We start from the raw sequence: 11,326 nt of genomic DNA, 5'->3' as shown, positions 1-11,326 counted from the left end.
AAAACACCAATACCCATGTCTTCCCTCCTCTTTCAACTTTTAATCTACCAGTTTCCATATGAGCCCAATTCTATTAACGCATTGGCTGGTCCAGCTAAATATGGTTAACATTGTCCAAAGTAATCAAAACACATGACCTATATTTTAAATATGGTCTTAGCTATTAAATCTTCCACATATTAAAACCATTAAAAAATATAAATAAACTTAAACAAATACATATATATGTAAAAATGCTTGTAATATGTTTGTATTTGTACTTATCAAAAACAAATTTGCAATAATTCATATTTATTCATCAAGTAGTATAGTATATTTCAGTATTAGAATGGGGAAATAATTCCAAACAATAAAAAATATGAAACACTATGAGATTAGAAGTCATAGAGGCAAAAAAAAGACTGAAAACCTTGTACTAAACAGAAAAACAAACACAAATCTATTGAATTGCGTAAATAAGCGATTGCTCAAAAATAATAATGAATTATACAAGTAATGATGATGCTGCTAAGAATACGAATCGTTGAATTTGAATGTGTGGAGTGTTACAATTAAGAATTTGTATATAAATAGTAAAAAAAATTATGTATGAAATATTCGACTATTTGTTGCTATTTCGAACTACTACATAAAAAGGTTTATTTATGCTCATCAATAGAATCGGCATAGACTTCTTCTTCTAAGCCTTGCTGCTGGTGGATGAGTTGTTCGAGGATGAGGAAGAGGATGCTGGCGATGAATGATGCCATACTTTTCCCATTTCCAGGGCCTGCAGCTTTAACAGTTCGTTTTGACTTTCCTTGGCTTGCAGCAAGAAGACACTTTGCTGTAACATAACGCAAACAAACACTTTAAAGTTTGTATTACTTAAACTTTACATTAAAAAATTAAATACCTTTACTTCCTTGCTGGTTAAAACATCCATTTTATCGTAGATTATGGCATGCAAACCCAAATCCTTTAATAATTTTATGGTAGTTTTGCTATTGTTATCATCGCCCCAACAGAATACGATCAAGCCACGTTCTTTAGCTAAATTTACCTGTTAATTAAAATAAAATATTAAAGTCAAAATTAAATAGTAAAGAAAGTCGAAAAGTCTTCATTACATTTGTTTAACCTCAAGTTATAGTTGTAAGACCATATATAGTACACCAATAGCCGACAATCACATGACAGCCGGTTGTTCTAACCGGATTGACCCGATGGAATCCTTCATCTGCAAGGGCTGCCGCCTACACAGTGCAGTGTACACTGCTACAACAACAACAATAACCAATAGCCATGTCATGACATAATATTTTGTTTTAGCGATGTACTTTCGACTAGGGGTATTTTTGGAAGGAGAATTCTAACTTTATTCACGATTACGTGCTTGGATTGTATAGGGGTAGCAGTCACGCTTGGTGTTTTTGCCCCAGTTTATAAGCATCAGTAATTTATTATTATATTATCCGGCTATAATTTCTATAAGAGGCAAGCAAACAATGTTATACTCTACTTGGCAACGTCCAAAGGGACATGGATTAGGCAGAGCAGATTAAAGCTTTCACGTTTTGCACGATGAAAGAAAATGTTTCAACCAAACTTGTGGGTCATTGCAGCATTTCGCTGGACATTTCGATGACGTTACAGAGTCTTGTTAAAAATGTTTCCTAGCAACGGACGTACCACCTTCCCACAAATTTCTTCAATGACCGATTATCCGTCTTGAAAACCTCTGACTCTTTGATGACGTCATCGAACCTGATTTCTCGAACTCGACGAAGTTGTGGATTGTGAACTACACCTCGACGAAGAGTCACCAGTTCACATAGAGTTTAGAAACGCGGAAACGAAACCCCTGGAGATAAACAAGGAGTTCCACAGGGGGTGCTTTCTCCCCGATCCTGTTTAAAAACTATCTTTCCAAGCTTCCTCCACCCCTTACTGGCGTGGAGTTAATAACGGATCTATCCTGGATGGGAGAACTGGTATATTGGATCGAATTGTTTTAATCGCCAGTCACATAGGGAACTAAGCGATGAGAAACGAAGCCTCATAGAATGAATCAGAGAGTTCCTTAACGTGGAGTGACATTTTGTGTACAGCCTCTACCTTTCGCCTATTACATCATTTCCTGACGGCAGTGAGGTCATATCTTGTGCCAACTATTGTACAATATACCAATTGTTTCCAAGTTAAAGCCATTTGGGATACCTTCACTTCAAATATACTTGGAAGGTATATGCCATTAAATATTCTGCCACAGAATCCACTACATGGGGAGCGGAAGTTTACCGGAAGCTTACACATAAGTCGATAGTAAAACGAAATAATTTGTGTAACAGGAATTGGTCCGTCAGTGGTAAACTATGCAGTATCAGTGTAGATTCGCAATGGGTGGCGGTCGTTCTCCAAAGACTACATTCACCCGTAGCTATTCACTGCATCTGCCAGTGTCTGCATTAATGTGTTCCAGACCCGTTTCATACGCCGCCACCAATGGACACTGAGGATAATGACCTCTCCCGACAAACCAGAGTAGTTCTGGTTCAATAACCATCCGGCAGATGCAGTCGTCTCGACTCCTACAGAGCAAGGATTGATGCCATCGTGCGGAATGTGTGTCTCAATTGTGACCTGGGTCCATAAGACACACGCCACTTGTTTAACTGCCCAGTCAGATAAACTCGACTCTGATCCAGATCCCTCTGAACAAACCCCACCTTAGTCGCAGATTTTCTGGATCTGGATATTCAACCAAAACAAGCAGACGAAACAACAACAACAGTGTAGACTCGCCATACATGGAGATTAATATCCAGATTAGCAAGCATCTGTGAAAATTCCTATCTAGATTTGCTAGCATGCTTCACTTGGCAAATAATGATAGTGTGAAACAACTACGTTTTGGCTGATGCAAATACCGTAATTTCATTTAGGCTATGATAAATGCTAACGTGCTATATCATCATCCAGCTCAATCCCATGGCAGCCGGTTGTACGTACCGGATTGACCCGATGGAGTTCTTCATTGGCAAGGGCTGCCGCCTTAGTGTATAACACATTGCTACAACAACATCATCATCCAGCTTGTAACCAAGAATCACACGACATACGTAACCTGAATTTTGGTCTTGAACTTTAAACCAGTCCAATACGATGGAAATCAACTGAATTTTTTTTTTGATAAAAATAAATTTTAGTTCTCTTCTTCAATTTTTCTACACAAAAGTTTGGTTTAAATTGCCACTTCTTTACAAATGCAGGATGAGATAATCAAATAATGGTATATCAAACTCACCTGAGATGGATCTCTTAACAAATCCTCCGTGTGGGCCACTATACCCAACAATTCCATAGCCAGAGAATGCAAAACGGCCGTTTCAATTCGATTTCCTCGGGGATCCATAAATTTCTGATACTTTACTGAATCACCAATTGTAAGAAACATTACAGGATAACGATTCTGCTTGAAACGCAACATTGTACATATATCCGGATCGAAACATGAGAATATAATGCGTCTCTTGCCAGCCTTACGAAAGACCACATCCAGTATACAATCAACATAGAGATTACGATCTATAACGTGCTCGAATTCCTCCTCCATGGTGCCGTCGTGTAGGCGTTGCGACCACTTAACCTCTATATTGAAACCCACATGGGGATCTATGGCATCGAGAACATCGGCAAGCTGCGGAAATGGTTGATGCTCCAGCATATCATCATTTTGAAATGAACGCGAAGATCGAGATTTACCTTCAGCAGTGTGATACACTTTCAGATTTTTCAATTGCTGCAAAGTCAACTCCCGCATGGGAAGGGCAAGAAAATCATTCTCTTCCAAGTTACTTTTTGATTTTAGCGATACGTAAATCATAAAATCGTGATACACGACAGGCACTAAATCCTTGCTCAGCTGAACATCGAACTCCACCATATCGGCACCATGTTCGGCGGCATTCTTCAATGAGGTTATGGTGTTCTCCCTAATGGAAATATCATTGGTTTTAAACGAAGTGCCGGAACCACGATGACCAACATCTAAGCCAGTCCATTTTTTATTCCAGTAGCGTGTGTAGGACACTGACATATCCAGACCAAGTGAGGGTGTGGGCTTTACCAGCAGATAACCAAATTGCATCATACCCATGGGGCGATGCTTAGAGGCACATGTAATGGGAACTTCTAAACGACCCTCAGACATTTTGAATAGGTTTGGCAAAACATAGTGGTATCCCACATGATGGGGTGGTTCATCGTCGCCTGCTTTGGAACTATAGGTGTACAGATCAATCAAGTAAGCGGTGTTTTCAAAATCACCAATTGTTAAATGGAATATAACCAAATCTTCGGCGCCACATTTTGTTCCAAATTGAGGCTGGGGCTGTATTAAGCTATCGTCCGGAGTCAATGTAACCACCTCAGAAAACGAAAATGCCAAACCACAATCGCCCCCGTTTTCGCGGGTATCATGAGTGTCGTTGGACAAAGAGTCTTCCAACGGAGCTATTGAACCAGCTAGCAGGTTGTTGCTGTCCGTACCATATACCGGTATGCGCAAGTTCATGGGAGTCACTTTTACATACATCAGCCGTTTCTTCATGCGCTGCTTCCAGGAAAACGGGGCATTAAAGAATTTCAACTGCACTATTGTCTCCGATGACAACCAACCACGATCCACCTTTTCGACACCATTGACTACGCCAAATACATCATGGCACTCGGCTGAAGGCTCTTGATCGGCTGATGTAATTTGCCTTAAAGCCATAGATGTCTCCCAACGGCGTACCAGATTCTTCTCTGTACACGGGTCCACAGCACACACAAAGTAACGAAAAGCAACAGTGCGATCCCTGGGAATTGGAACTTCCACAATCCATATGTCCGAATCTGGAGAAGAGTTTAGGAGAAAATGTGTTGTATGTGTGCGCGCACGAGGTCCCATTTGACCAAATACATGCGGATGATCAATTCCTACATACCCTCATCCTTGCTCATTAGGACACTTCCGCTAAGCTGCCAGTTTCCCAAGGACTCGCAGCTACCCACAATGGCCAATTTTTCGCTAGAGGCCATGTAATCGTTCATGAGGACTTTGAAGGTCCATAATATTTCACTGTGACCATTTATTGTTCTGCCATTGGAGCGTCGTACAGGAGGTGGAGCCAAAATCATGGCATCGCATGCTTCCGACTCATCGTGGGTCCACTCATTCTCCATATTCGTTATTACCTTGAGGGCTTAACTTTAAATTTACAAAACTTTCTGCAAACAAAAGGGAAAGTGCACTCCTACAAAAAGATCATTGACGCCAATGCCACCACAACCACATTAAGGGGGGTCGCATCAAGCAAAGAGAGGAATAAATTAGAACAACTGCGAGCAGCTCACAATACGTGTTGTGACGTTTTCGATTTTACACAAACTAACATATATACATACCCTCAATGAAACCTGGCTGGTTGTTGACTGGTTGGGTGGTTTGTTGACTTTGTCGCTGTACTTCCGTATTAAACGCAAATGGCAATTGTTCTTAATTGATACGCAAAATGAAATTAAAGCGACAAAGAAAAATTATCTAGTCGCTTTGGCACACAAAAGGGCTAACATCGGAAGCCTAAAGAGCAAAATCTACGATTTTTCACTTTTCGTCTGGATTTTTTTACGAAAAATATGGTTGCTAATCTTTGGATGTTTTTGTTGTTCAGCTGGCTTTAGAGATGATGGCCTACCTAATTTTGAAGGTTAACAACCATTTTGCTATTCGTTTGATTTTCTCATCACGCAAAGGAGTTGGGGAGTTGGCAATCAGTGAGCAATGAGATTATACTATCTCACCCACCGTGTTATGTTCTAAACCCTAGCGAATAAACACGCCAGTTTTAATTCAGCTTCAACTTGAAAATAGCAATCGAATTTCTTGGCTAAAAAATCCCAAGGCGGTCCAAAGTAAATGATGTTGACGGCGTTCATGTAACCAAATTGAGCCGCCTTATTTGCTATTGACCAAGACATATTTACATAGGTAGTATGCAGCAAACAGCTGTGTACAATTTTTTCTCGCGAAGTGCACTATCTGCCAACGAGTTTCGATTGTGTGTGCATTAATGCTAAGAACCTTAACACACGCAAACAACGAAAATGGCGCAAACTAGTAATATTATAGATAGTGCACTCAAAATGTTTTTGTTGGGCAACTGCTTCTACATGTAAATGAATAAATTTTGAATAGTGCAACTGTTATTTGAGTGTGTACTTAACTATAATGCACACACACGACCAAAACTCATTGACAGATAGTGAACTTCGAGAAAAAATTGTACTCAGCTGTTTGCTGTACACTACCTGGGTTAATATTTCTAGATATACACCATGAAATAATTACTCGGTAGTGTACCGTAAATAGCTGAGTACAATTTTTTCTCGCGAAGTGCTAGAACGTCAAATGCTTGGTTTGGATTTTAATTTTTTTTCACATTTTGTTCCTTTTTTCACATTTAAATTGTTTTAATTTATAATTTACAACTTTTTTAACCATAAATCTTTTGATCTTGTGGCTGCTACACATGATAATGCAAAAAAAATAGAATGTCAATTTAGGAAGTTTCCAGAAATTTGACAGCCTAGTGGGAATTTGTGCTATCGTCAACACAGGGTTGTATAGTTGATTTCGTTGCTGTTGGTCAAGTAAGCCAACCTTGTAAATTCAACCAAAATTTATTGCAAAATCAAAACAAAAATAAGAAAATTGTACTCAATTGTTCGCATGACCTCACCTCATTAGTGCATCCTGGCTGAATTATTTAAAGACTATCTTAGGACATATTAACCCATTCTATCTGTCAGAATCTGAAGAATATACACAAATAACGAAAAAATAACGGCGGAAACTGTTTACATACTCAAATCAAAGTTGCACAAAATTAAAGTTGATTTTGACATATAGTGTACTCAATATTTTGTTGTTGGTCAGCTGCTACTACCTGAAAATGAATATATTTTGAGTAATTTTACGTCAAAAGCTGTTGACAGCCGACCAGATTTGACGGATTTGAGATGTCAGGTGCTTGTTTGCATTCTCTTTGTTTTTAACTTCTTTCTCGCTTATTATCTACTAATGTAGGCACACTTTTTGCACACACACAAATTTTTCCTTGTGTGCATTGGCAAAATGTCATCAGCTTGATGACAAGATGGCGATATCGCCATATGGTTTTATGTTGTGGTGCAAATTGCACAAACATCAAATAATTCAGCCAGCGGAAACGCATTTTAACTAGGTATTCAGATATCTTTACCTTGCAGATATACCTTGGGTTTATTAACAGCTAAGCAAGCTTTATCATCACATGTGAGCGACCCTAATAAATGAGGTAAACAAATCCGCCCGCCATTGAAAAGGCAAATCCTCGAGCCCAATTGCAAGGAAAAGTTAAAATACCAGTCAAAATGAGCACCCCATCTACCCCAATACGAAAAAAGCGCACCACCAGTAAGTTGGTTGTCCTAAATGAAGAGGAGTTGATACATCAAGTTCATTTGCGGCCCATACTCTACGATCGTACCTTAAAATCCTTTCGAAAACCTTCAATGCGTTTGTTGCACTGGCAGGAGGTTAGCGATGCCATGGGAGCCACAACTGGTGAGTGTAGGCGAAGATGGAGGTCTTTGAGAGATGCATTTGCAAAACACTATAAACAAATCCAAAGGACAGAGGATGAACATGTACGAAATAAACATAGAAAATGGGTATTTTATGATCAGATGGCATTTATGATACCCTACATGGACAATGCTAGGTAAGTGGACGTTTTTAATTTTGCAATTGTAAACATAGTTTGAATAAGGAGTGTCCAAAGTTATAATCATGCTGCAGGTGAATAAGTTTGTTTTTCTGAAGACACTCTTTAAGTCGATGTGTTTTCCTGTACCTTTCAAATAAAGTCTCTTGAATCATGTGGTGCAGCTTAGCAATTTAATGACTATTGGTATATGAATGGTTAAAGGGAATATGAATATAACTTTACCCTAGCTAATACACAAACTCCAATTCTGCATTAAAGCTATCCTTCGTGTATTTTACTTTAAAGTCCTTATGATTGTCTTTTAAACTAGAGGCTGAGCAAGGACCCTTTTATTTTTACTCCTCATTTTTAATTTCATGTCTATGATTGTGATGTTAATTATCACATGTATAATATATTAATTCTTATATCTTATTCCGCCATTTCAGTTATGCTCTGGATGATCATCTCATTGAAGAATTTGGTGACAACTCCGATGACCAAAGTGTACACTGTGAGACAACGGTAATAGCACCCTCTCAAGAAACTGAAAATAACAAATTGTCATCTAGCATCGAAGAGCATAACGATAATCATGCTCATCAAAATACTGTCTCAGTTCAGGCTACAGATTTTATGCCCGTACCGGAAGAAACTGTGGTGGTGTCAAAAGAGAATTTCGATTTCACTAGAGCACAAACACACCACACTATGGCCTCACATCATCATACATCATGCAGTAATGCACTTCACTGTTATGATTCCGATGAAAAATTCCTACTTAGCTGTGCCCCTGCAATGCGTAGATTAACCAATAGACAGAATGCCCGTGCCCGCCTGGAGATACAGCAAATTCTTTTTGATATTGAATTTGGTAATCGTGAAAATCATCATTAGCTACTACCAATGGTTTTGATAGCCATCTAAATCTAATTTCTTTAAATACAAAGAATTATCTTATCACTTTGTCGGGTACAAGACAAGCGTTGAGGAGTGGAAACAAACCTGTGTGATACCATTAGTAAGAGGGCAATGAAACAAAGCAGTTCAAACAATAGAAAATTGAATATAAATAGCCTTTATATTAGGCTACTTTTGTTAGCGATCTTGGCAAGCTTTGCATGGATAATAGGTTTGCTGCAATGTAATGTAATAAAATCTTTAGCTACTAATTTATATTTTTTGTAGTTGAGGGTTTGGAATGCTATGCCTGCGACTCCACAGAGGATCCGGAATGTGCAACAAAACCAGGACAGCAAATATCGGTTGAAGAGTGCTCTTCGGGTAATGATGAATGTGTTCAAGTTGTTGGTAAGTTAAAAAGATTCTACGGTCGAAGTTGATCCTTGCCAGAGAACTTCTCTTGAGATACAAAATTATTGGCCTAGAGTATTGTACTCTCACTTTTTCCTTCATCCTCTCTTTTACAGTATCAGGCATAACCAGACGTGGCTGCCTCTCTCGTCTCTTCCCCTCACGCTATTGTCCGGAACCCTGTGAACGCTGCAAGAAGAACCTATGCAATCGTGATGTATTTCCCCATAACCGCTTGCGTTGCTATCAATGTCTGGGAGCAGATTGTGTTAATGTGGCCAACAAACCTCAGCTTATAATGGCCTGTCCATTTTATCATGAAAATGATCGTTGCTTTATGAAAGTTTTGCATGCCAGCAATGTCCATAGGGGTTGCGAGCATTCAGTAACAGATGCCAACGATTGTCCGAACACCTGCATCAAATGCAATCGAGATGGTTGTAACAAAGAACCTGGTATATTGGAAAGAAACTGCCTTGAGTGTAGCCACACCGCCGCAAGTCCCAATCCTGAATGTTGGCGTGGCCAAGATTTAAACGAAAATTCCCTATGCGTATCTCGAACTTCAACACATTGTCAAAATAAAAATCTTTATGGTGAGGAAAGTCAGTGCTTTACCTATATCAATGACCAAACAGGTGTGGTAAATCGAGGATGTTCTTCCAAAAAGCCATTTTATCCCACAGGAAACCTTACGGAATGCTACGGAGAAAACTGTAATAATGGTTGCCTAACCATATCCTGCAACATTTGTAACTCTGCTAATGATGCAAACTGCATACAGGGAAAGAATCTAAGAGCTAGCAAATGTTCAGAGGGGACAAATGCTTGTTATTCTTGCGAAAGTGGAAAACATGTAAGAAGAGGTTGTGCCAATGATGAATTTTATTCGACTCGTCAAAACGATGAGGCTTGCTATTTCTGTCACGATTCAACGTCAACAACGGGTTGTAATCGTTTTCCCATAAGAACTTGTTACTCCTGTTCCTCTTTGGATGATGAAGATTGTGATTTGATGACTTATGCAGATACAGCTAACCAAAGAAATTGTTCCACCCATGAGGATTTGTGTGTTAGCACTGTGGCTTCGAAGTTGCAACTTACCTATGTCTTGCGGGGATGTGCCTCATATCTTGAAGAGTGTACCAAAAATGATCCTTTGTGTGTGCGATGCAATGGTAGTTTATGCAATGATGTGCCCATTGACTTGAGGCATTTAAACGAAAATTATTGGAGCAATGATCTTAAGAAGATTTTACCAACATTTGCAGATGAGAGATATGAAATTGATGCTAAAGCTGGTACCAAGGGACTTTACTGGAATGGGTTGCTTATATTAATAATATTGTTGACTACCAAGGTTTTAAAATAAAATAAATAAATAAAATGGTGTGTTGTGATCTCTGGCTTTCCTTTTCCATTGCAAAAATCGTTGATCAATAACCTCGTCTCGAAAGAGAAGCAAACGAAACTAAAAATAAAAATTAAACATTTTTCCTAATAATATTAGAATAGCCAAATAGAAGAAATAGAATAATACTGGTATTATAATATAATCAGTTTTTTTAAGCGGAGAGTTTTGTGACAATCTGAAGCTGACTCACTCTTAAATAAGTATTGTCTATATTGACACAACAGTAGCGACCGGCCAAAGCCTTTGGTGGGAATCAAATTTACGAACATTCTAAAGGTGATGTGAGATCGCTACCACTCAGTACGGAAACCTTTGTTTTTTTACCCCAGGGGGACATAAGTATAAAGCCATCCGCACAGTCCCATTGCTGTCACACCCCGCGAGTTCGGGAAAATTTTCAGTCGCGTGTCCTTCATTTACAATTGGAGTATATTAAACATATTGCTGTATTTGTTGTAGCCACATTTGCATGTGGAGGTAACCACGGGAACAAGGTGGCCATTGGTTATTTAAAGCTTTTTTTCAGCTCTTGTCGTTCCCTTACTCAAGGCGTCTTTTATAAGCATTTTAGCTTTGTTTTCTCCTGAAAAACTGAAAATCGTAATCGGAGTTTGAACTTTGGACATCGAACTTAAAAGTCTAACGAGATTGCAGACCGCTTCTAAAACCTAGCCAGACCCTAGGTGGCGGCTGGCTTATAAGTGTGCTCTCAGGGGTTTTCCCTCGGCCCTATTAAAGTTTGTAAGTCCTGCGAAAGTCTTCATTAATCCGACAAAGACGATGTTTTCGTTTGTGGTATACATATATGGTTTCGGAGATTTTAGAC

The 11,326-nt window shown here is 39.0% G+C and overlaps 3 protein-coding genes across 3 annotated transcripts; 2 read left to right on the top strand and 1 right to left on the bottom strand.

Annotated features, from left to right (window-relative positions):
- Window positions 1–244: 244 nt before the first annotated feature.
- Window positions 245–5,918, bottom strand: LOC106093448 (glycerophosphocholine phosphodiesterase GPCPD1). The gene is made up of 5 exons (XM_013260500.2): window positions 5,431–5,918; window positions 4,971–5,279; window positions 3,287–4,878; window positions 896–1,042; window positions 245–826 (listed from the first exon to the last, which is right to left on the bottom strand). The coding sequence occupies exons 2-5, from the start codon at window positions 5,206–5,208 to the stop codon at window positions 680–682; spliced, it is 2,124 nt and encodes a 707-aa protein (XP_013115954.2). The 5' UTR covers window positions 5,209–5,279; window positions 5,431–5,918; the 3' UTR covers window positions 245–679.
- Window positions 5,919–7,380: 1,462 nt separating this feature from the next.
- LOC106093447 (transcription factor Adf-1) lies at window positions 7,381–8,669 on the top strand. The gene is made up of 2 exons (XM_013260499.2): window positions 7,381–7,787; window positions 8,222–8,669. The coding sequence occupies exons 1-2, from the start codon at window positions 7,438–7,440 to the stop codon at window positions 8,667–8,669; spliced, it is 798 nt and encodes a 265-aa protein (XP_013115953.2). The 5' UTR covers window positions 7,381–7,437.
- Window positions 8,670–8,794: 125 nt separating this feature from the next.
- Window positions 8,795–10,462, top strand: LOC106093446 (uncharacterized). Its single transcript, XM_013260498.2, has 3 exons — window positions 8,795–8,904; window positions 8,961–9,083; window positions 9,203–10,462. Exons 1-3 carry the CDS (start codon window positions 8,805–8,807, stop codon window positions 10,456–10,458), a joined length of 1,479 nt encoding a protein of 492 aa, XP_013115952.2. The 5' UTR covers window positions 8,795–8,804; the 3' UTR covers window positions 10,459–10,462.
- The last annotated feature ends 864 nt before the right edge of the window (window positions 10,463–11,326 follow it).

Source organism: Stomoxys calcitrans, chromosome 3 (genome assembly GCF_963082655.1).
Source record: "Stomoxys calcitrans chromosome 3, idStoCalc2.1, whole genome shotgun sequence".
Lineage (NCBI taxonomy): Eukaryota > Metazoa > Arthropoda > Insecta > Diptera > Muscidae > Stomoxys > Stomoxys calcitrans.
The sequence above is the reverse complement of the archived record's forward strand: the minus strand, read 5'-3'. Positions and strand labels throughout refer to the sequence as shown.